A 25,727-nucleotide genomic window follows, 5' to 3' on the forward strand; every position below is an offset into this window, starting at 1 on the left:
CTATCTATTTATATATATATATATATATATATATATATAATCAGATAATGGTCCATCCCCATCCAAACAAATAAATACATGTGTCCATTATTATGAGTCTTGTGGTCAAGGTCTTATACATAAACAGGCGCCGTCAACGCAAACCATAAACGCCTACTCACTCACTACTCTCTACTTCAAAATAAATATACATATTACTAAATTACTAAATTACTAAATTAATTATTAAAAAAAAAAACCCTTTTTATAAAACATACATTTTTCTCCCCTAAATTTAGGAGTTAGTAGTTTTTATATTTGGTCTCTAGATTTTAAATTTTAATAGTAATGGGTTTTGAATTTAATCTTTTATTATGTCTTCAAACTTCAAAATGTTTCCTTATTACCTCTAAATTTTGATTTTTTTTTTTTTTTTTTTTTTTTTTTTATGTTTGAAGATTTACATTTTCAACATTTTTTTAACTAAATATACATTTTAAGTTTTTTTAGTGTGTATTACTTAAATTAAAGTAATTTAATTAGTTAACTGAAATGATTGTCAATAATTTTCCGTCACTGTTAAAAAATTTACTTAAAATTCATACTTAGTAATCAATTGAACTAAAATTAGCATTAAATATCAAACTCATCCATAGTAAAAACTTAAAAGTAAGAGTATGAAATATATTTTTTTTTTTTTTGAAAAATATACATAAGGTCAGTTGGGTGCACCTGAGTATCTCCACTAGGTGGACACCCCCTTAGCACCCTCATCACTCCCGCTTCATTTATAATTAATAATGATCGAGTCAGTACAGGAAGCAAGGAGAGAAAGGGCTAGAGAAAAGTCCGATCAAACAAAAACATTAATGTTTAAAGCTATAGTTTTTAAATCTATAGTTTAAAGCTATAGTTTTACATTAATGTTTAAAGCATTAATGTTTAAAGCTATAGTTTTTAAAACAAAAGCTATAGTTTCAAACAAAAGCATTAATGTAAGAGTATGAAATATTAGCATTTAGAACTAGTAAAAAACCAACGGTTTTAAAAGACTCGTTATTTTTTACGAAAGAAACGGATGGAGCAGGCAGTGCATTCGGATATCCCCATTGGGTGGGTATCCCCTTAGCACAAACCTTCCCAAATGATTTATTAAATGAAGAGCTTTCGTTATGATGTCCAAAAAGAACTAGAGCTAAATCCATAGATACGCAACAATTAGTGTAACATATCATTAAAGTTGAGAGAATTTGTGCAAGAATTGTAGTATTTGATCAAGAGAGTGTCTACTGGACCATAAACGTAACGTACTCAATCAAATTGCAAATGTTCTTCTAAGAGTTGATGCTACCCTGATTGTTGTTAAAATTCAGTTGTTTCTCTCCAACTAAATAGTCTAAAGTGGTTTTTAAAAGACTCGTAGAACCGAGTAAAAATTAAACTAAACTTGTTAATGTATTAATCTTATTAAGATATCTAAATGTAATTTTTGATCGATTCGTATCTTATTTTAAAAGATTTAAAAACTAAAAGAGATATTTTATTACCACTAAAAAAGATATTTTATTATATAAACATATAAACATGGTTGAATTGACATGAACTTATAACATGAGTATATTAAAGTGTAAAATAGTAAAAAATAAAATAAAATAAAAGAAGAAAAAACAGTGGAAGGTTGGGTAGAACTATACAAGAGTGACCCCCACATCTCCATAACGATTCAGCCAGTTCTTTCACCCTATCATATCTCGACAGCACTTCATCAATACCCACTTTACTTCACAAAAACCACTTTTCCACACAAAAACCACTTTTAAATTTCTTATTTATTTATCTTTTAACCCATTAATTCCTCTTCCTATATAACAACTACACCCCCATCTCCCCAAAACCTAATTCAAGCCTCCCCAACTCTTTCTCCTTTTGAAATCTCTTTCTGTTCTTGTGATTCTTACAAACTCAATTTCCTTTTCCTTTTGAATACCACAGCCCTGTTGTAATTTTAGGGTTTATTTTTACTTTTTTTTTAAAAAAAGAAAAAGAAAATATAATAATAAAAAAATGGGAAGAGGTAGGGTTCAATTGAAAAGGATTGAGAACAAAATAAACAGGCAAGTAACTTTCTCAAAAAGGAAAGCTGGATTACTGAAGAAGGCTCATGAAATCTCTGTTCTTTGTGATGCTGAAGTTGCTTTGATTGTTTTCTCCCACAAAGGAAAGCTCTTTGAATACTCCTCTGATTCCAGGTCATCACTCTTTCCCCTTTTCTTTTTCTTCTTAATCTTTTTTTCTATTTTCATTTCAATCCTTTGGTTATATGAATGTGTTTCTGTTTTGTTTTTTTTTTTTTTCAATAAAAAATAAAATAAATAAATTCACATGGCCCCAAATCTAGCTATATTTCTGAGTTTCTGACTTCTCACTACCACTTAACACCCACTTCTCTTTTCCTTTTTCATCTTAGGGTTTCAAAAATATATACACATATCTGAAACGATAATCGTACGATGTTACTTAACTTTTGAGTTCAGTGATGATTCGATTCGATTCGACTCTCTATGCATCGTTTTTGTTTTTTAGGGTTTCTTTTGATCTTCTTCTTCTTAGTTTGTTTTTTAAGTTGAAAAAACCTAGTTCTTTTTTGGACATGGAAATGAGGATCTAATGGAGATATACAGTAGGTTAATTATTGATTGGTAAATGGATTATATATGTATGAAGAGCCTTATTGATAAATGATGATGTGAAGAAGAAATAAATTAGATTATTGTACCTTGGAAAATATTGGCTTTTATTATTTGATTTTGAAACTGTTTTTGAATGACTTGTAGTGAAAATTATTTATGTTTTGGAAGGTACTAAATTAAATTCTTCTGAAGCTAGGGTGTAAATATGAAAATATATATGAATTAGATTAAAGGAGAAATGGAGTCGTAAATTTAAAATACAGAACACAGGGACCTATATAGTAATTATTTATATAGTTTGTAAGAAAATATTATTTCATTTGTAAACTATTTCCCTTTTAGATAAAATATTCTAAATTTTGTGTTGGGTTTTATTAGTTTTCTGTATATTTGTATGATATTTGAGAGGTAACATTTTAAAAACTTGTAGATTCTCGAAATATTAAAGTTAGAAAACGTATAGCTTTTTTTTTTTTTTTTAATTTCTGGGTTTTTCTTGTTTTTCTAATGTGTATATACATATAGATATATGTATATACATATGCATATATATGTAATGTGGCTTTCGTACGTATAAGCTAAAAACTACACATAACCAATACTTTTTATATTATTCATTTTTGATAATTATTTGGCATTTTATATGGCTTTTTATTGATAATAATAGATTTTAATATTTTAAGTCTGTATTTGAATTCTTAGAGAAATTCAAGGAAAAAAACAAGTGAATGTTGATGAATAATAAAATATTGAATCTATTTACATTTTTTTTTAAATAGGTCGTACAGTGTTTGTCTATTTCGATAGATTTTGTAAATAGTTTCAATATTTTGAAAAAATATTTCTTCTATTAAGATCTTTTTCTCTTTAGTTATTTAATTTTTATAAACAAAGGTAAGAAGAAGTTGTGTGCCACTAAAAAAACCTTAAGATAACAAAACAAACTTTAATGTTATTAGAAATTAAAATATTACTAAACATAACTTGTAAGCTTTTCTTCCATTCCCAAAATATTTTTTCATGTGACCATCGCGTGTGTATATATATATGTATATATATTCTGATTAAGATATTTATGTTTTCTATAAGTTAAAGGTTTAAATGCTCAGTTCTAGGTGTGTGTGTGTATATATATTGTATATATTGTAAGTTTCGTCTTGTTTGTCATGTTTTCCTACATGGCCATTAAAAGCTATTACTTAATAAGTTTATATGCATTTATTTATCACATATTGATTGCTTATGATCTCAATCTACATACCTGAATTAGTTTATTTAAAATTGATTTCTTCATATCTAATTCTAGTGGGCCTTATTTATATCACATATTAATTGCATTTATTACCTTATATGTATAGAAAGCTTATTATTCAAAATTGCTCTCTCTTCTTTTGACCAAAAATCTAGGGTTTATTATGAACAATAGTAGTGTTCAACATGATAGACAACAGGACAGAGTAAAAAAAAAAAAAGGTTGAACCCTAGCCCTAAAATGAACTAACGAGTATTCATAATTCATAGTAATACACAGAAGTTGAATGAAGAATATATATATATATTTTTTTTTTACTTCCCAGAAAAAAAGGAAAAGGGAGAAAAAGATAATGGATTTGATGGGAAAGTTGTTATTCTTGTCTAGGATAAGACTTGATAGAAAACAGTAACACTTTGGTGTTTATATGCTTCAAATCTAGGCCCTAACTTTCAAAAGTTGATTTTGTTTTTAATATTATTCCAAATTAAATTCCTTTTAATTGTTTCATATTATATCTATCTATATATATATATATATATATATATATATATATATATATATATATATATATATATATATAATATTTGGCTGTCAATTCAATTTTAAATCACCTTGAAACTTCAAACAGTGGTTAGTTGATGTACTATATTAATGGTTGCTTCTTGTGTGAGAGATACTCAGAGATGGAATTGATAATGAGAGAGATCATTAATTGTGTTGATACTGTTTTAAAGATGTTATAATCAAAGTTTAATTAACTTTGTTATTTTGTCCAAATTGCAAAAACCACCGCTAAAATATGATAATTAGTTCTTGAAATTACACCTTTACTTTTAAATTTATGTAAGTGTTAAAATTCAATCCACCAACTTAAATTGGATCCTTAGTTAATAAAAGTTAATTAAAATTTCTACCATCATTACGTATAAGTTTGAGGATAAGCCCAATTTTAAAGGCTCAGTTTTTACAAGTAAAAGTATAAATACGTGATTGTGACCTTGGATGGCCTTCATCATTTGTCTTGTTGTTATTAGTACATTGTTGTTGTGTGTTGTGAAAATTAAACCCTATCATTTTTGTTCGGGTACATTTGGTGACTTAACATACTTTTAGTCCAAAGTCATTGTGTTTTTTTCTTTGTCAATTCAATTATGTAGTTTCATGAATAGTACAAATATGTATTTTAACTTTTCTTTTCTGTCCTCATGATATTGTCATATATTTTACCGTCTAAGTATTTTTTTAATATATGGGTTGGATTCTGTTTGAGTTATTGTTTATGTCATGTTCCATACACAACTATTTATTTATTTAAAAAAAAAAAAAAAAAAACTAGTAAGCCTATTTCCTCCTACTTTTTACCCTAATTTTTTTAAGTAAAAGATTTCAACTTTTGACCAAATTATAAAAATAAAAAAAAAAAAAAGTTTTTAGAAATTATTTTTTAGTTTTTAAATTTAGTTTCATTTTTTAGAACATTATTTAAATGTAGATAAAGACATTTAAAGGTTGAATAAGTGTTTTTTTTATAGGTTTAATTTTCAAAAAATAAAAACTAAAAAACAAATTGTTACTCAATGAAATCATGATTGGAATAGTTTGCAAAACTACCCATAGGAGTATTGAAATTAGACAAAATTTTGAAATAGGTCTAATTATACATGTAAAGCAGATATATTATTTGTGAACAACTTTAAAATTTATATAGTCCCTAAACTAAGAGGAGTTCTAGTTCTTCATTGGGAAACAATTGTTTTTTCTAGGAAAATTTGAGTCTCTGATATTTAATGAGTGACATAGGTAATGAATGTCATAATTAGGTTTAGTTAATAACCGTAATTTCACATAATCAGTGTTATAATTTGTATTCATTAATTATATCATGAAGCTTAATTAATTATACATTATTTTGAACTTTAATTATGGTGCATGCAGCATGGAGAAAATACTTGAACGATACGAGAGATATTCTTTTGTGGGAAGGCAACAAAATGCAGCTTCTGAATCTCATTTTTCTCATGAAAATTGGACTCTTGAATACTACAGACTCAAGTCCAAAGTCGAACTTCTACAACGAAACAACAGGTATGTCTATGATTAAACTAACGTTATATTTGTTCATATCGATAGATAGTTTATTAAACCGAAGAATCTCTTTCATTCTTACCAGTCTGATCTTATTTAACTGTTGACGCATGACTGTCTTTTAAATTTTTTTGTTTTGAATTTGTTTCTTGACGTTGAGGATTCGAACAATCGGATATATGAGAATTTTGATATACTGTTGACCTAGAGCGCATTTATTATTTAACTCGTAGATATAGTTAATAGTAAACCACGTAAATACATTCGTCGATTCTCTGTTATGTTACGTTTTTAACTGCTTTTTCAAATATGTTGCAAGTTCATATAATTATTGTATGATATTAACGTGTCTGAGGGAAAGTTAATAAGCTCAGGTGTATATTTGTTTGTTTTGTAATTGCAGTCATTATGTGGGAGAAGATTTGGATTCGTTGAGTGTCAAAGAACTGCAAAACTTGGAACAACAAATTGACACTGCACTTAAACATGTTCGATCCAGAAAAGTCAGGGTTTTTTTCTACTAATTTTTTTTTATAAATGTTTGTGAATTATATATCATTGATTAATTATAAGTTTCTATTGGATTATTCTTCAGAACCAACTTATGTTTGAGTCCATCACTGACCTCCAAAAAAAGGCAAATACTCTTTCCTTTTCCCAATTTTTAAATCTTAATTAAAACTATATGTTTCTTTGCCTTATTTATTTACTGAGTAATTATAATCGCAGTGACGGTAGAAATAATAATTAAATATATAATATCATTTTAAAAAATTTACATCCTGTCATTTTAGAAATATCATTTTTAGACTTTGAGATTATGTTATATTTGAATTTTCTTAAAATATTATTATATATTTAATTTATTTTGAGTCTAAATGGTAATATTTACAAATATTTCTTATTTACTTTACGTCCTAATATATATATATTTTTATCCTTATGTAAAATGTCAGGTAAGAACAATAGAGGAGAACAATGCCCAACTGGCTAAGGAGGTGAGTTTTGCTTACCTTTCAATTTAATCACATTTTTAATTCTTAAAACGGCCATCTGGACAAGAGCCATGCCCCCGATGAGTCGGGGGCACATCGGTCGCTGCAAATTCTTGGGTGTGAATCCAGACGGAGTGGCGATCTGTACCAATCTTGGTGGTAATAACAAATATTCAAAAAAAAAAAAAATCTTAAAACACACAGATATATTTCAAATAAAGATATGGAGACTTCAGTTTGGTTAGATTTATGCGTTATATGTTATTTGTTTTCAGTTAACATAGGATGTTGTATGTTAATTTTTTATCCAACCTACTAAAAAGTGAAGAAGATTAAACATAAACATTATTTATCAGCTTAACTAAAGTTTTGATTTTTAGCAGTTTATTACAAACTTAAATTATTAATAAGTGATATAATTACATTTTATTAACAAATTGGTGATATGTATATAGATAAAGGAGAAAGAGAAGAGTGTAGCATTGGCACAACAAGCAGAATGGGAGCACCAGCAACACCATGGTTACAGTGCTTTGTCTTTCTTATTCCCACCACCTCCTCATCCCTCTCTAAACATTGGGTAATATAAGTGTTTTATACCATAATTAAATTACAAATTCCCTGTGACTAAAATAAAGTTAGAATTTAGTTAAACCTAACTCTCATAACTATACCTGAGAATCTAAGATGATGTTGTCAAGTTAAACAGACTAAGTTCTAATTATAGATTATAGTGACTGGGACCAAATGCCTAATTTAACTAAAAATAAACTCTAGGAACTATATACTAACGTTACATGTATCAATCTCTTTGCATTGTTTGAATCAATGTTAGGCTTGCAAGTTTTGATGGTCACCAATGAATCTTGTTGCACATCGGAATTTTCGGCAACGATTGGATAAGTACAGGAGATGTGTGTGTGGCAGAGGAAGAAGAGAAGAGGTGGGAGGACGCAGCTACTCAATAATGGGAAAATGGAACTAGTTAATTAATACCTACAAGTGTAATGCTTTGACTTAATTATATATGAAGGGGTTATTCTGAGCTTTTGTTAAATTGACAAAGAAAAACATCTGAACTTTGTTGTATTTGGGGGATTTCTACTAAAAACTTGAGTGTAATTCAGATTGCTAATATACTACTGAAATGGAGTTGTTTTGTATTTCCCTAAGAAAAGTGCTTTCTCAAAAAGCTAGTGCTTTTTTGGGGTTCAGTCACGTGTTTCTATAGTTTAATGAATTTATATGGAGATATACTAGCTAGGGTTATTTATTAGGGTTTTGTAAAAGCTTTGGATTTGATTTGGACCATGTTTTTCATCGTTTAACCTAAGAAGGAACATGTTTTCATATTGTGTTGAGGTTTTTGATTAATTAATATAATAGTGTCAAATGTGTAAGCAATAAAGAAAAAAAAAGATTAATTTGATTTATTATTTTTAAGAATAAACATGGTTGTTAACATGTTTGTATAGATTTACTAGGAAATAATATATTTTCTCAATTCTCATATTCTTGAAGTTTTATTATAATTTCCCTAACAAAACATAAAAGAAAATTAAAAGCTAATTTGAATTGAAGATTTTAGAAAATTATTTAGGCTCTCCTTACTTTAGTTTACACATTAGGGTTTAAAATTTCTTCAAGGAGAAGATCATTAAAGATTCTTTAATGGAGATAGCACCCAAATATGGAAATCTCTACCTTCAATTATTTTACGGTGAGGATAAAGTGAGGAGAAAATCAAATCTGACTGATACAAAATTTAAGATCTTTCCAATTTACCAACTGTATGTCCTCGTTCTACAAGGTTTAAATTTTTCTACAATTATATATTCATGTTTTTTTAATCTATACTTGATATGTATAAAAAATGTTGTTATTCAGTTGTTTTGCTTAATTTGTAACTATAATACATGTATAAGTGTGATTTGTGCTTTATCCTTTAATTAGCATAAATTTAGTCCATGGGCATATTATTATTATTGTTTTGTACAAATATTTGTGTATTATTATTGTTTTGTACAAATATTTGTGTTCACACGAGTTTTTTTAGTAAAATTTGATTCGTGAAATTGAACTTGTATTGATGTTGTATTTACGTTGATTTGATGTGATTATGTCCGATCTTTAGAATTTGATCTTTTGACTCTCTCGACTGGATGTTTACATTTGATTTAAGGAACGAAACATACGATGTTCTTGAAGTTGTAGTATCTTCGTCAGAGCTTCGATCTTTGAGAGTGATCGACTTCAGGAGTTGAGGAGTCTTCTATATAGTTCCTGGTGGGCTTTTATGAACTTGGGTCTTATCTGGTCCATAGACCATACCTATAAACTCAATCATATGGATTTGGGTCATATTTAATTTTAGGTTAAATTAAGTTTAATTTTTTTTTTACTCAATTGAATTTTAGGTCATGTAAATAATATTTAATAGAATCGAAATAATTAATTTGATCAAATTGTCATAATAAACTGACATCATTAGAATTGTGCAATTTGTCTTTAAATTTAATTTGGGACACATGTCAATTTTTAGTTAATTCCCTATACAATTATTTTAGTAAATGGACGTAGAATTTTATAATTTGTTCCAAAATTTCTTATTCAATCATTTGTATAAAAGTATTTTATTATAATTTCACGTATAAAAGCTTAGAACTTAGACGTGAAAAGAATAAATGATTTGCATAGTCTTTCAATATAACCTTCAAAATAATAAGGTAAAACTCAGCTTTTATGGATTACAATCCATCTACTATTTCTCTAAACTTCAAAACATTGTTGGACAAAGTTTCTATTAAGGCTATTCTCAAGCCTTTTTTGTAACATTGCTGACTATTAATAAAAGATGTGGCAATCAATCATGTAGTTTCATGATAAAAAAAAAAAAAAATATTCAACTAAATTAGTATTTGTTTTAAGTTGAGTAGTGTTTGACTAAAATCTCATAGGTTACATTAAATTTCTAATTAAAATTAAATTTGAGAATTTGAAACGTTTGCTAAGTATTCTTTTTTTGAAATTTATTAATTCCTCAAATATACGAAATTTCTCACGGGTAAAATATTATTGTGATATACAAAATTATTTTTTGAATCCATAAATAAATGGCTATGAAACCACCTATAATTAACCGTTTTATGTTTTATTTCTATTTTTTATTGAATAATAATAGATAAATTTTGGTAACCGTTTTCACGGTCACCTTTTCTATACACAAATAAATTGTGAACGCATATATGAGTTCTGCATAAACCAATAATTTTTTATTTAGGTATCTAATCATGCCTTTAATATGATTGGTGACAAAACTATTTATTTTAATTGATTGTTAAAAAAAATAACGTCGGTTACTCTGCGTCGCGAACAAATAGCGACATTAATTACTTAAACATATACATGTTCATCAAAGTTATGAGCAATTGCTTTTTATTTCTTCTAGTTTGATTCCTTAATCTACACAGTTTTAATTCTAAACAAACCTAAAATTTAAAGTTATTCTCCCCTTAGATATGATGAAGGTTTTGGCTCGGAGATTCAGTTACCTATAACAAAAATACCAATAAAAATAACTTTTACCGGGTCGATAGAGATAATTTATGTCACGTTTTATTAACTATACGTATAGATATGTATGTAGATGTATTTCATACAATCCAGATTAACACTAGTATACATCAATCTATCTACTATAGAGGAGTTTATCAATATTTGTTCGGTTTTAATAAAAGTTTGTCAATGTCTAAATCAATTTCACGTACACATGTTTATATATTTACTGAACTGTCTAACCATATGCTTAAATCCCAAAGGAAAAATCAAATAGAATGGGATGGGCTGTAAGTTTTTGCTTGTAAGTTGTAAAGTTCGTGTGAGCCATCCTTCACATTGGGCCATTTTGGGTCAAATTTAAGTGAGCCCGAGTCACCAATTGAAAACGGGCCGTTGGAATCGTGAAAGCCCAATTCAAAGGTTAAGCGAGAACTCGAGCTCGAAGCTTTTGATTTCGCCGGCTACCATCTTAACTCCGAACCGCCGAAAGCTTTAAGCCGAGAGCTTCTTCTTCCTCCTCTTCTTCCTCAACCTTAAACCCTGCACTGCATAAACCCTAGACTTAGTGAATCAATGGCCAAGCTATCCGTCCGTAGCTCAAGCAACAATGATAAAAAGGGCAAGAAGAAGAAGAAGAAGAGTTCCGGTCCGAAAGCTTTGACGATGAAGGTCAGCGCTCCGAAGGCGAATCCATTCGAAAGCATTTGGTCTCACAGGAAATTTGATGTCCTTGGGAAGAAACGTAAGGGTGAAGAGCGTCGTATTGGCCTTGCTCGTTCCCTCGCCATTGAAAAGGTAGTCTCCCTTGGTAATTCATGTGAATTGATTTATTGAGCTTCGTTTCACTTTTGTTTGATCGTTTTTTTTTTCTTTGGGTGAGGTAGAGGAAAAAGACGCTATTGAAGGAGTACGAACGAAGTCGGAAGTCTACGGAATTTTCTGATAAGCGAATTGGGGAATGGGACGAAGAGCTTGGGGAGTTTGATAAGGCTATTTTACGTTCGCAGCGGGAACTGAAGGTGAATATATTGCCTTGCTTTGAGCATTTGATGATTCTACATTGTTTGCTTTTATCTGTTTTGATTGATTTTTTCTTTTCTTTAGCGAAAACTGCATAAGAGCAGCAAATTTAACTTATCTGATGGAGAAGAAGACGATTATTTTGGAACCCAAAATCTTGGTGCGTTACCTGCAAACGACGATTTTGAGGACGAAATAATACCGGATGACGATGACGATGAGGCAGCTGCTGCTGAAACCAATAGTACGTATAAAACTTTTGCTAATGTATGGAATTCTACTAATGTTAACAAACACTAGTCATTTACTAACTACTACTTTTGGTTCATTGAACTCACATTGATACCACTCATTGTACTTTGCAGAAGGGGCTTATCGTGACACACAACAACAAGGTCGTCTTTTAGAAGGAGAGGACATTGTAAGATTGCTCGCTGTCTATTCTTTTTATGTTATTGTATCATTTCTTATATGAGCCGAATTGTTGTTCTAAATTTCATGCTTGAAATAAACATGAATGTGGGATTTTACCTTTCAGAAAGTTGTAACTGAAATTTTATTAGTCTCCCCTGTTGTAATTCTAAAGTTATCTCTTTACAGGAACAAGAAATGTGAAAGCTTTAAATTTACTGTTGTAACACAGTTTGCCCATACAAGTTAATATGACATGAATACTTTTATACTTTGGGCTATGCTATAGGTTTGTAAATGAATGTACTTGGATGAATAACCTTATTGCAAGTATGTTTTAGCTCATATATGCATATCTATATATATTAATTTCAAGGCCTTGTGTATCTCTGAAATCAGTAGTTTAAACTTACAGAAACGCAAAAGCAAGAAGGAAGTTATGGAAGAGGTTATTGCAAAGAGCAAATTTTTTAAGGTGAATAATTTTTTTGTTCTGTCTTTAGGTGAAATGCGTCAAATTTTTACAATTTTCATTTTCTAGGTGAATCCTTTTTTTTTTTTTAATGTCTCAACCTTTCTTCTCAGGCACAAAAAGCAAAGGATAAGGAAGAAAATGAACAACTAGTTGAAGAATTGGACAAAAAGTTTGAGTCGTTGGTCCAGTCTGAGGCATTGTTATCTCTCACTGGTTCTGGTAACTCTAATGCCTTGAAGGCTCTTGTTCAAAAGAGTGTTTCAAACGAGCATTTAAAGAAGGATAATTTGCCTGCTGCTGGAAGGACTGAAAATTTTAATCAGGTATTACATAAACACCATCGCCTGTCTAATTTCCCACCAAGTTGATTCTGTAGTTCTGATTTTCATTCATCTTCCTCCCTTTTATTGACTTTTCTTATCGAGCTTCAGGATTTTTTTAGAGTGCATTCATTTTCCTCCTTGCGTTATGTTTAATTTTTCTCCTTTATTATTTACCTATCAACTTCTTTTCCTTTTAATATTACTTTCTTTCTCCTTTTTTTGATTTTTTTAAAAAGTTAATGTAATTACGGACTACTTCTAATATTTAGGTCTATGAAAAATGAGGTCTTATTTCTTCACGATGCAGGAAAAACCTGATGCTTTTGACAGACTTGTTAAAGAGATGGCAATGGAAATTCGTGCACGCCCCTCCGACAGGACAAAGTCACCTGAAGAAATTGCCCAGGAGGAGAGAGAGCGTCTTGAGCTCTTAGAGGTATTTTAATTCTTTTTACTATGTGATGATGTCCTCGATTCCGTAATATGAACTTTCTTTTGTCCAGCTTCTGTTCTAGCTGAATTCATGTTTAAGTAAAGGAAAACGGAGTTTTTTTTCTAGTTCTGAAGTGTGTTATTATCAGGCATGTTGCCAACCAACGTTAACGCTAACTCATTGTTTGACCTACGTACTTCATAACCCAAAGTTAAATAACTCCACTCTAGACTCTACCAACTTCAACAATGAGTTACCGATCGGTAAACTTCACTATAACAATGAATTAGTCTCTTTTCATTACCTCAATAAAAAGTTATGTTTTTCGTTTTAGAAAAAAGAAATTACCTATTTGAAACCTTATCAGATTAAGAATTTGGATTCAAAATTTAATCCACTTAATTTGTTGGAGTGTAGTTTACGGGTGCGTTGTCATCTTTATACTTAGGTACAATAAGTTCATTTAACAATCTCTATTTATATTGTGATTGGCAAATTTTATATTATCCAAATATTCATGATTTCCTGTACGAACATTTTAGCTTCTTTTAAGGATTGTTGATGTAGCACACCGCACACTTTTAGTCATTGGTAAGCATAGGCATTCATTCTATCTTGTTGGTGATATCTATCACCCGAGACATTGAACATCTGATGTTTGAGAATCTGACATTTCTAACTTACCTTTTCCTTTTCTTCTTGGGACTAGCCAAAAGACCTACATTATTTGTTCAAACTTCAAATTTTAATGCCATTTTACTTTTCAGGAGGAAAGACAGAAAAGGATGCTTGCACCAGATAATTCTAGTGACGAAGAAGATGATGCTGAAAATGCATTTGTAGGGAAACAGAAATATATCTCTGGAGATGATCTTGGTGATTCATTTACACTTGATGATGAGCACAATCATAAGAAGGGTTGGGTCGATGAGATTCTTGGAAGAAAGGATGCTGATGGCACTGAAAGTGAAGGTGATGATTCTGCAGAAGATTCTGACGGTAGTCAAGATGATGAGGATGGGGATTCTGATGATGAATCCGAGGAAGATGATAGCAGTCATGGAGTAAAACATTCTTTGAAGGATTGGGAACAGAGTGATGATGACATTCTTGACACTAAATCAGAGGATGATGAAGAAGCAAGTGAAGGTGGAAAAGAGCAAGATGAAGTTCATCCTAAAGGGATAGTGGATCACGATGGCCCTAAAAAGGCACACAAGAGCTCCATTGCTAAAAGCAGTAAAGACGATGGAATCTCTGAAGATACGAAGAAATTAAAAAAGGATACAAAGCATCAAAGTAAACCTGAACTTCCTTATATAATTGATGCACCAGAGAGTTTTGACCAATTTTTGTCGTTATTGGCCAATTGTTCAAATAGCGATATAATCTTAATCATTGGTCGAATTCGAGCAAGTAATGCTATCCAGTTAACAGAAAAAAATCTGGAAAAAATGCAGGTACATTTTTTGTTTATTTTTATATGTTCACATAAGACATCGACGTGTTTTTGTTTTTGAATTCAACTTGTCTATACGTTGAATTCAAGTTATATTTATATTTATATTGGCCAATTGTTATTTATATGTTCACATAATACATCAAGTTACATTCGATAATATCTGCTGGAACTTGTTTATCAGAAGTCAGAAACACATTGTAAGCTTTTGGGCATATTAAAACATATAAAGGTTATTGATTTTAAACTACTTGGGAATATGTGTAGTGTATTGATTTGAACTATTAATATAGGCTAAGGGAGTCACTATAAAGGAACATCTTTATATCTGGTGTAAAAGGAGGTCCTCTAGTACCTAGGTGTTTACAGGGAAGTAGTTTAATTACACTGAATCAGTTCTCGTTTAAATGGTCTTGAATGTGTCTTAGTTTCTATAGCTTTTACTGGTTCACTTACTACATGCATCAAGCTTCATTTGTATGTTTGAATCTTCATAAGTTTAGTGGTCAGCTTTATTATGGAAAATACTTCTGCTTGTGAAAAGCCTGCTCATTGTTGGATGCTTGTGATATTCCCTTCACTCACAAACTGCAACAGATATCCCCTCCTATTTTGTTTGGAATATAGAAGTACCTTCTCTGTGTTCTTGGGTTGCTTTCTAACCGTTGATATTAATGTCCATTCAGAGATTCTATGGTATACTTTTGCAATATTTTGCCGTCTCGGCAAATAAGAAGCCGTTGAATGTGGAACTACTCAATTTGCTTTTCAAGCCATTGATGGAAATGAGTATGGAGATCCCTTTCTATGCTGCAACATGTGCTAGGATGAGGATATCCCGCACTCATCAACACTTTTGTGCTCAGAATAAGAGTCCAGGTTACTATTATGAAACCCATTATTTGCATGGTCCTGTTGGTATATGCATCTAACACCCGTGTACAGAACTGAATTCCCATTGTTCTTGCAGAGATTAGCTCGTGGCCTTCTTCCAAGACTCTGATCCTCTTGAGGCTGTGGACAATGATCTTTCCTTGCTCTGACTACAATCATGTGGTCATTACACCAACAATATTGTTGATGTGTGAATATTTGATGCGTTGCCCCATTGTAACGTGTCGGGATATTGCAATAGGGGCTTTCTTATGTTCTCTGCTGCTCTATGTATGTTGAGTTAATTATAATGATTTTGTTTTATTTTGTGCATAAATGTTTACTATCATTCATCTTGAATGTTAAAATCCTAATTGGATTTTAGTTTTGTTGTTGTTTTTTTCCTTTTTTTTATTTTCACATGAATGATCTAAGTTCCCCTAGAGTGCATTATAACATCGATGTAGCTCTTTTAGTTACCTGTCATAACCTCTAGTCTATTTTGTATTTGTTGAGTGGATTTCTTGGATTGTTTTGTGTAGCTATTCCTTTTCGAGAATTACCATTTGTCTTTTTCATAGGAACCCCTTTTGAAATGTAGGTCGCCAGACAATCGTCGAAGTTCTGTCCTGAAGCAATAAACTTTCTCAGGACTTTGTTGGCCGCAGCTGTTAGTAGTTCATCATCCCCTCAAAACTCTCAGGTATACACTGTAAAGTTCAGACCATTATTTTAAGTAGTTCTTTTTGCTCGATAGATATGTCATCCTCTTAAAATTCTCCATTCTCAGCAGATATGTCATCTAGTGGATCCGCAAGCACTTGGAAAGTTGCTGCATATACAGAATCCTACAAACGAAATTACCCCCCTAAACTTCTTCTTCATTATGGACTTGACTGAAGATTCTTTGGTTTTTAGCTCCGACAATTTCAGGTACCTTTTTTCCTCTGTATTCTCCCTCTCTCTCTCTGTTCTTTTTTTTTTTTTTGGGGGGGGGGGGGGGGGGGGGGTTGGAGTGGAATGGAGCGGAGATGAGCAATTCTAGCGTCTAAACGAACTTGACCTGAGAGTGAAATGGTCCTAAACAGTTCCAGATGAAAAGGTGGTCAAGTTCTTTGTTATGGAAGGACCAAAGAGATTCAATTGAACACGCTTTTCGTTGATGAATGCAGAAAACCAACCATCTCCCAAGCCTAATCTTATTGTTGCCTCCCGGCTCTCGTAAAATGAACCTTTCTTGAGTTGCCTAGACCTCACCAAATTGTATTTACAAGGAACGTAAGTACACTGCAGAAGTCTTTTTCTAATAAAGAGAAAAGAACCTAAACTTACTGTGATAGACCCTGAGGGTACAATGTCAGTATGAGTGCAATATTTGTTAGACACTTGTTACGCATATTAAATAGACAAAAAAAAAAAAAAAGTCAAGTGAAAAAGTATACATTTTAAGCAAAAAAGACAAAACTTGTGATTTTAAAGAACGCAAATGCATAAACTTACTGTGATAAAATTTTCATATGGAAAAGAAATGTATACTTAAAATTTGTTTTATGTACATATTCTGAATAACCATGCTTCCATTGAAAAAAATTAAATAGTAGAAGCGTAAAAGAAGAGTCCATCAGAGAAAAAAAAAAACGAAAACAACCTACTTCAAAGATGTATGTTTTAATAAACTTGTCTCCCCTGTTGAACACGTACCCAAATTCAAAATTTTGCCGTGTGATTTTTACTTTGGTTTGCGACTTGCATATCTGAATTAGAGTGAAGATATATTTACAATGAGAATTGAATCTGTGGGATGATGTCAACTTCACGTCTTCCAACGGTAGCATAAAAGTTTGGTTTTTGAAATTTGCAGGGCCGGGTTGCTGTCAACAGTTACCGAAACTCTTGATGGATTTGTTAATATATATGGTCAATTGAAATCCTTCCCCGAAATCTTCTTGCCAATATCGACTATTTTACATGAATTGGCAAAGCAAGAGAACATGCCTGATGTATTACAAAATAAATTCAGAAAAGTAGCTGAAGCGATCGAAGCCAAAGCAGAGGAGCATTATATGGGGCGACAACCTCTTAGAATGAGGAAGCAAAAGGCCGTCCCCATCAAATTACTCAATCCAAAATTTGAGGAGAAGTACTTTCTCTTTTCTATTCTCTCTTTTAAGTTTTAATCATGCTCTCTTAGTTTTGTCTGACACCAAACTGTTGCCACTTGTCACTACTTCTTCCATAGCTTTGTTAGGGGCAGAGATTACGATCCAGATAGGGAACGAGCTGAAAGAAGAAAGATGCAGAAACTTTTAAAACGCGAAACTAAAGGAGCAGCCCGTGAACTACGCAAGGATAACCATTTCTTGTCGGAAGTGAAGGCGAGAGATAAGGCTAGGGAGGATGAAGAAAGGGCAGAAAAGTATAAGAAAGCAAGAACTTTCCTTGAAGCGCAAGAACACGCTTTCAAATCTGGACAGTTGGGAAACGGAAGAAAGAGAAGGAAATGAAATTTGTGAACCTAATGTCAAGTTGATTTGTGTTTCATGGTCTCCAAGAGGAAGCAACTAATTTTGATATGATCACAATGAAACTGAACCAACCACGGACAAGAAAGCCAGCCACAACTCGATTCGATCGTATGCGCTCTTGTCTCTAGTGAACCAGTAGAAAATTTTTGGTAGGAGCTAATATTCATGTTTCTTTATTGTATTTGTTTCTCATCTACTTCATTGATTAGGTCCATAAGTAGCAATGCCTTTCCGTGTTTTGGGTTGTTTTTTGATTGTAGCTTCGTCTCTCATCCCTCATAAGATAGGACGAGATCAGGGAAATCCAGATGATAAATGAATATATATATATATATATATATTATTCTATAGAGTGCAATTATAATCTCAAGCTTCCTATTGCTGAAATTGAAGTTAGTTTCATTTTTATCACCTATAAGTTTAATCTCTATAGATCATTTTTATATCACTTGTAAGTTTAATCTCTATAAAAGGAATTCAATTTAACACTTAGAATTTAACGCTTAGATATTTATTTTATTAGAGTTCAATTGAATGTTTAGAAATTCATTTTATTAGAGTTTAATTTAACACTTAGAAATTCATTTTATTAACTACCAAGTTTTTACTGTCAAAATTTTTTGCTATTTTAATCAAAATTTGTAGCCTGGATATACATTTTTATCAGATTGTTTTCAAAATAGGAAACTTAATTATAGCAAAATGACAAGATTTAGACCGATTGAAATGACCAACGTTTTGTAATATTTGAATGTATATCCAATGTGTTTGACCAAAATAATTGGAAAGTAGAATGTGTAAATTCCAAGAAGGTGGATTCACGGCCACAAAATGTCAATTTTATATCTTATTGTGAAGTTCACATCTCTTTAGATTCTGTTAACTTTTTGCTTCCCAATCCACCTTATTCTTTAGAATGAATATTCTTAAATAATTTCACTCTTAACTACTTTTCTTTTCTTCCTTGAAGCTACCAAAGGAGGGCTTTTTTTAATATTTATTTATTTGATTATTTTTTAAAATGTGGGGTGGGATAATCTAGTCAGACAAATAGTACAAACAAGGAATTCCTACGACTATTCACCACTAAAAATAAAAATAAAAACAAAAAATTAACACGTATTATGAGACCCACCAAGAAATTAATGTACCTGTGAGAACTAAAAAAGAAAAAAAAGCAACAAAAGTATACGACCTTAGCCTAAAAAGAAAAGAAAAGAAGGTTACATTCAATTACAAGTTTGTTAGCACATAAATTTTTTCTTCATGTGAGAAATAAGTTTAAATTTTTCCTCAGCCTCCACGAGCTGGCGTATGTCTGTGCTTGTGCTTGATACTCGATCTGGATGAAACTTGAGCAATGCCCTTTTATATGCTGCTTGCACCTGAACCATAACAACAACAAAAAACATACCTTCATTAATTAATTTCACTCGCAACGAGCTTCTAATCTCTTATATCATGTCTAAGAAAATGGCAGATTTGAATCAGCTTATCTACTCTAATAGGATTTGTTGGTAAAGAAAAGTATCTCTCAACACTTACTGTATTATTCTTATGTAGTTTTCTATCATAGGAGTTAGAAGATTAAGAAGGATTCTTTGAGTTCCCTATTATATCTATTGCGCTATAGCCTTTAAGTAAACTGAAGCTTTGCCTTTCAACCACCATCTAAAGAGAGTTGCCAAATGGTCGAACATTTCATCATCTTTCATCAAAGTGAAAGAGGAGATTTAATGTTTTCCAGTCGAGAGGACCAACCGCTGGCAGCAAAAGGCCAATAAGTAAACAAACATATGATTTATATTTCTCTTCTTCTTGAGACATAGATTATTGATGTGTGAGTTTGAACGAGGTAAACTTGCAATGTCAAGTCCAAGATGAGTGTGGTCAGCAACCAAGATAACTTGTATGACTTGTTAAAGGATCTTGGGCCCTCGGGCCATTATGGTGCTTGTTTATGTACTCCAAAACTTAGTTTAGTACTAATATGAGCCTGAACTTATTCAAGTCTTGAGGAAGAGGTCAGTTCAGAATCCATGCGTTATGGACCCTCAGGCATTACCATGAGGTGCTATATGTGACTTCTTTTGTCATTCGCTTCTAGTCCGTCAAACGCCAATGGACCTAAAGGAGGCAAGGGGAGGCATTGAAAATATATATAAAAGGTTGAGTGGAGACTCACTTACACATCCATTTTTTGTTGAGCCTGAATGGTCCTATTTCCCTTTAGAAAGACATTCCTTTCTGGGTCAATAAGTTGGAAAAAATAAGTTCTTTGCCCACATGGACCGGATCGTCCTTTGCTGCAACAGTGACCATGTGAAGATGTCACAACTCATCCCAAGGAGCTTGAGGTCGAGGAGGCTCCCCCTTTGGTGCATCTCAGTTCCATTTCAAAACTAACTTGTTTGTCTTCCAAAAACTAAGAAACATGGACATTTTAGTCTAGTTAACGTGTAAGTGTTTGACACGTATTGGACCATTGGACACTCCACACTTGTTTGACACGTACCAGATACTCATTGCCAAGTTACTGCCCAGTTTTCTTTTTGTTTTGACCCACAGCTTAAGTTTACTTCATATGTTGCCTTCAGAGTTCATTTACCCAAGTTCATTAATCGTGTGGTAAGGTGTGGCTGTAATCTACATCTCCGAGGCATTATGAAACAAAATTGAGAACTTTCCAAGTCACATCATTGCCTTCTTTATCCACCATCGTACTTTCAATAAGAATCAAATCCACTACTTCTTGTCTTCCCATAACAAGTCCGCTTCATTGAAAGAAACCACGAAAGTGATCATCTTTTTCTACCTAAGTTCCTAACATCTTAGAAATAGCTTTATATAATCCATTTGCCAGGCTGACTGACCTAAAACAATTTACTCCACTTTCCCTTCTTATATCTGGTATTTGAATTCCATTAGTTGCTTCACCAAGGAATAGGAGCCACTCATACCCCCCAAGTAAATAAAACTCCCACACAAATATACTAATATGCAAGGAGCATATTGTTTGTGATACTTTAATCTATTGAAAAAGCAGGCTGGCGATGTTCATATTCATTCAAGAACAAATTTAAAGCATACCTCTTGTGAGGAAGGCTGTAAGCTACTTCCAACTTGAATTCCCAAGCCACGTAACAAGGAGGCCATATCAGTGCAATTCATTTCCAGCATACTAAGCTCTTTTCTCACATCCGCACGAAGTTGTTCCTTCATGTTTATATTCTCCTCATCCTGAAATATGAGAAATGTTAAATGAGAAGGAAAGCATCCTTCTAATAAACTGTCATGAATTCTGGTAGGTATATCATATATGTAATCAGTTTGCCCTGGCTTACTTATAGACAACCAAGATGAAAGATTGAAAAGAATAAACCATTTGAATGGCTTTCCTTGATTTGGAAGCAAAAAAGAATAGATGAAAAACGGACAAAACCAATCTGGGCCAAATCAATTGGGTTTCCCATTTCAAAAGGGGACATCCTATCATGCTAACTCAGTTCCATAGCTTTTTAAGAATCAGAAATTTGAATAACAACAACAAAACAAGAGGTATGGTTTAAACGAAAAAAGAAACAGAACATTACCAACAGTGTTGCATGATGGTGAAAATCTAGCCAGAAACCAAAAGGCTAAAGAAGAGTATGTGCAAATACCTTCTTTTGTGTCTCTCTCACTTCTTCTAAACGTTTCATTTGCCTTCTTTGCATGTCTAATAGTCGCATTCTCTCCGCTTTTCTTTTTCTACGTAATTTGTGTGCTTCTTCAGCCTGTAAAGTAGTGGGGACAAAATTTAGGAGTTATTTTCAGAAATTTACTCCAATAACAAGAACTGGTTTTGAGGATTGATATTATTCCTTCTAGAACATAGTACAGTTATGTACTTAGAATCAAAACCCAGAAGCCTATTTTCTCAAGAATGGTAACTTAATGCTGGGGAAAAAACATCTATGAGATCAAAATAAGGAAAAATTCATTTTTAATGAACATTTATATACATCTTCTCATTAGAAGACAGACTCTTTTTACTTAAATTTCAAATAGTAGGGCACAAAGATAACACATTCTCCTGGCATAAACGACCTTTCAAAATTTCATAGTAGTTCAACCTATTAACATGTCCAGATCACTTATTGTTACAAGTAGAGCAATACCAAAGGTTGAGGTTGGTGAGCAATGAAAGTCGTTAAGCAAAGGAAAGCCTTCAGAGGATGAATGCAGAAACATGTCCTTAACAATTGTAAAATATCATGACACTACATTTTCAGTCCATGTTCTCTTTATCTCTGCAAGGAACGCCTAAGCTAATGTAACCCAACATCAAATAGCCTAAACTCCATGAATTCCTAATCACAAGTTTTTATCATTACACAAAAGTCATCCTAATATACAAGAGACTAACACACTATTTAAAGAGGATAATAGTCCACTATGTAAACCAATTACTAACAAGTAAACTAACAAATTACCAGACAAAACCATTTAGCAACCAGAAACTAGCAAACTTAAATTTACAATATCACACTGCAATAAACTGTGACAAACAAATCCATAGATGAATAAATTTTCTTTAGCTTGTGAGGTAAATGTAATTGTATTTTATATAAAAGGTCAATTCATGGCCAAACCTGAATTTGTAGCTCTTGTTGTCTTGTAGTCCATTCTTCTTCCATTGCTCGTCTGTATTCATCAGTCTCCTTCAGCCTTTCTCGTTCACAAATCAAATCCTTCGTACTGAGGGGTGCCGGAGGACCATTTTCGGCTGAATTGCTCTTTAATTCAGTCAACAAACAGCAGCCACCATTTTCAGCATTTTCAGGACTAGAACACGCTTGTACTTCAGATTGCTGCTTCATTTGATTTTCTACATCAAAATTTGTATCAGAATCACCACCATGAGAAGCAGATGCCTTATCTTGGTCTTCTACTGTGAAGAAAGTACGACGATCATCATGCTTTCTCCTCAAAGAAGCCTCTTCCCACTGTTGTCGAAGCTTTTCAAAAGACCCCTCCATAACTTCACAATCAGAACTATCACTATCTGAGGAACTGCTGTGGGCACTGACATGTAAATCAAAATGATTTCTAGCAGGTGCTTTCCCATAGTTGCTTTGCATACACTTCCCCATAAAAAATGCATATTGTTTTCGGTTTTGTCGACCATCTAACTCTACAAAATGCCGCCGAGAGGATGGACGGAATGTTCTTGAAGGTGAGCAGGCATCCTCATCTGAGCTGCAATCATCTACATATATGCATGAAGGACTTTTTCTGCTTTCTGTTGATATATCGGCCCTTTGAAAATTCTTAGTTACACATTGAGTATCGTCAATAATGATAACATCATCCAACCGATAATTCTCAACATCTATATAAGCAACATTCTCATGACTTCCCTTCGCCATGTTTCCACTAAATCAACTGATCTCCTTCACATCATTATGTACAAAGACAACCCTTTTCTGATAGAAAACAGAGAAAGCCGTTATGTCCCACAAAGCAAAATAACTTTATAAAAGAGAAGAAACTTTATCATATTATGGGATTCAAAATCCAATATCAAAGGAGAGCACCGAATGCAAAGGTCTACTCCACGGAAACCAGAACTTTTCTCACCATCATTTTTGTGCCCTATGTAAGAATAAAATTGAACATCATGACAGAATACAACGGAAATTAAGAAAATCATAAGAAGCTAACAAGCTGTATGCTATCTATTTTTTGTGGTAAAGACTACTAGATGAAATACACACACATGTGCGAGCGAGGGTGAATAGAAACAAAATAACACGTGAATGTCTTCAAAAGTCATCCAACATTGCAAGAGAGACTATGATTCACTACACATAATTCATGGATGGAAAATTCTTAAACCCTAGGGACAACATGCAAAGTGAGGAAAGGTTGATAAAAAACTAAATTCTAAAGGAAAAGGATTATTGCAGAAGGCATCCGTCTAAAAAAGATCATGACATTTCATAACCCCCAGTTCTATAAATCCATGCTACATAACACGTCCTCCAAACATCGTCTGCAAAGTGCAAAGTTTATACCCAAACTTCCTAGTAGTATGTGAAAAGCAAAATCATCATTATCTTTCAACCCCATCATGACGTTTCTTCATTAGAAATCGACAACTCTCAACTCCCATAGTCTCCATTATTTTGAAATAAGCAACCACACCCTAGTCCAACAGAAACTATGAATCGGGAGACAAACGTCATCCCACGTCGGAATCGGGTTCTTGGCAATCCAATTCCAACGGACGCCTTTGAAGAAACAATAAAAAGAACCAAAAGTTGAATCCGCAAACAGATGGCGAAAAAACACGGAAAGGGAAAGGAATTCACATCGATACACACAAGCATGTAAAAAACAAGGCAGATTAAAGCAGAATAAACAAATTCAAGAAATTAGGTCAGATGGGCAAGGCAGGAATGGGGAAATATGTGGTTGGGCGATGCGCAAACCTGAAACGGAGAAGATGGAGAGAGAGAGCTGCCGTCGACGGAGATAAGAAGTGGCAGTCGGCGGTGGTTTCGGCGACGGAAAAATTCAATCTCATAAATTCCTTGAGCGGGCTCCGGTGGCGGTGGGTGGGAGAATCATTGAATCATTCGTGGATCGTGTTCTGAAAGTTTTGACTGAAATTGAAAATTCTTGGGATTAAGTAATTTGAGTTTAGCATAAGGTAAGATTAAGAAGAAAGCTTGTTGAGGAAAAGTTAGGTTCGGACTTTTTTCTTACTAAGTATGAACAAACCAACTACAAAACTTTATTCTAATGACTTAATGATAAATAATGGCTTCCAATCGCTATTTGAACTAAAATCGTTAATATCTCATTAAGAACGTTATTTTAAATTTAAAATATCTTATTGTTACTACGGTGATGAATTTATTTGAGTTGTTAGGTTTTATGAAATTGATGATATTTGTTCTACAATTTTAGATATTAAAAATATTGTTGCTTTGTTGTTTAAAAAAATGACAGTCTATATAAATGTTCATCTGCACGATTGCTATGGAAATTAGGGTTGTCGATTAGTATGATTCTGATGAACATGTTTAAAGGATACTTAATCATCGTTTTAGGATCGATTAATAAGTTTGTCCCCTAGTTAGGGTTGTCTTTTGATGAATAGTATAATATTTTATACTGTTACATAAAGATCATGCCTAAAAAGTCTATAACATCCCACTCATTTATAGTCTATTTATTAAAAGATAGAAAAATATAAATATTATAGAAAAATTTTAAATCGTACAGCTTTAATAGTTTTTTTCAAACTTTTCAAAATCACGTGGCTTAAATAGATTTTATTTATTTCCTAATTTATCTTACGAATTTTGAATTTTGACTTGAAATTTAAAATCTAAAAGTTTGATGGATTGCATTTAATAAAAAATTATAGTATTAAATCTTTGTTTTCAAACATATAGTAGGTGTATTTCAAAAAATGTTTAGAACAACTGCATATTTTAGTTTTATTTCTGATAAAATATATATATTTCACTTACTTTGTTGCTTGTATCCAAGCTTAGTCCTTTGAAATATATATATATACCTCACATTATATAATAATAATGCTAATGTAAATCGTAGAATCCGATAATAAAGAATGGTAATTGAATGAATAA

The 25,727-nt window shown here is 32.1% G+C and overlaps 3 protein-coding genes across 6 annotated transcripts; 2 read left to right on the plus strand and 1 right to left on the minus strand.

The window, feature by feature from the left end:
* The first annotated feature begins 1,857 nt into the window (after positions 1 to 1,857).
* LOC103488455 (truncated transcription factor CAULIFLOWER A) lies at positions 1,858 to 8,218 on the plus strand. Its single transcript, XM_008447213.3, has 7 exons — positions 1,858 to 2,228; positions 5,860 to 6,009; positions 6,413 to 6,512; positions 6,605 to 6,646; positions 6,966 to 7,007; positions 7,460 to 7,584; positions 7,840 to 8,218. The coding sequence occupies exons 1-7, from the start codon at positions 2,044 to 2,046 to the stop codon at positions 7,865 to 7,867; spliced, it is 672 nt and encodes a 223-aa protein (XP_008445435.1). The 5' UTR covers positions 1,858 to 2,043; the 3' UTR covers positions 7,868 to 8,218.
* Positions 8,219 to 11,004: 2,786 nt separating this feature from the next.
* LOC103488454 (uncharacterized) lies at positions 11,005 to 18,445 on the plus strand. 2 transcript variants are annotated; one of them, XM_008447211.3, is made up of 14 exons: positions 11,005 to 11,357; positions 11,447 to 11,581; positions 11,667 to 11,826; positions 11,948 to 12,003; positions 12,409 to 12,468; positions 12,579 to 12,791; positions 13,099 to 13,227; positions 13,992 to 14,684; positions 15,370 to 15,562; positions 15,654 to 15,847; positions 16,158 to 16,259; positions 16,347 to 16,489; positions 17,418 to 17,696; positions 17,796 to 18,445. In XM_008447211.3, exons 1-14 carry the CDS (start codon positions 11,136 to 11,138, stop codon positions 18,058 to 18,060), a joined length of 2,844 nt encoding a protein of 947 aa, XP_008445433.1. In that variant the 5' UTR covers positions 11,005 to 11,135; the 3' UTR covers positions 18,061 to 18,445. The 2 variants fall into 2 exon arrangements, with proteins under 2 accessions (XP_008445433.1, XP_008445434.1); XM_008447212.3 differs by having other exon boundaries at positions 16,350 to 16,489.
* Positions 18,446 to 19,180: 735 nt separating this feature from the next.
* LOC103488453 (uncharacterized) lies at positions 19,181 to 24,840 on the minus strand. Of its 3 annotated transcripts, XM_008447210.3 has the most exons (6): positions 24,558 to 24,840; positions 23,704 to 23,718; positions 22,716 to 23,549; positions 21,744 to 21,857; positions 21,172 to 21,321; positions 19,181 to 19,466 (listed from the first exon to the last, which is right to left on the minus strand). In XM_008447210.3, exons 3-6 carry the CDS (start codon positions 23,490 to 23,492, stop codon positions 19,326 to 19,328), a joined length of 1,182 nt encoding a protein of 393 aa, XP_008445432.1. In that variant the 5' UTR covers positions 23,493 to 23,549; positions 23,704 to 23,718; positions 24,558 to 24,840; the 3' UTR covers positions 19,181 to 19,325. The 3 variants fall into 3 exon arrangements, with proteins under 3 accessions (XP_008445432.1, XP_008445431.1, XP_050938084.1); XM_008447209.3 differs by lacking the exon at positions 23,704 to 23,718; XM_051082127.1 differs by having other exon boundaries at positions 22,716 to 23,718.
* Positions 24,841 to 25,727: the final 887 nt, after the last annotated feature.

This window comes from Cucumis melo, chromosome 3 (genome assembly GCF_025177605.1).
Source record: "Cucumis melo cultivar AY chromosome 3, USDA_Cmelo_AY_1.0, whole genome shotgun sequence".
In the NCBI taxonomy this organism is placed as follows: Eukaryota; Viridiplantae; Streptophyta; class Magnoliopsida; order Cucurbitales; family Cucurbitaceae; genus Cucumis; species Cucumis melo.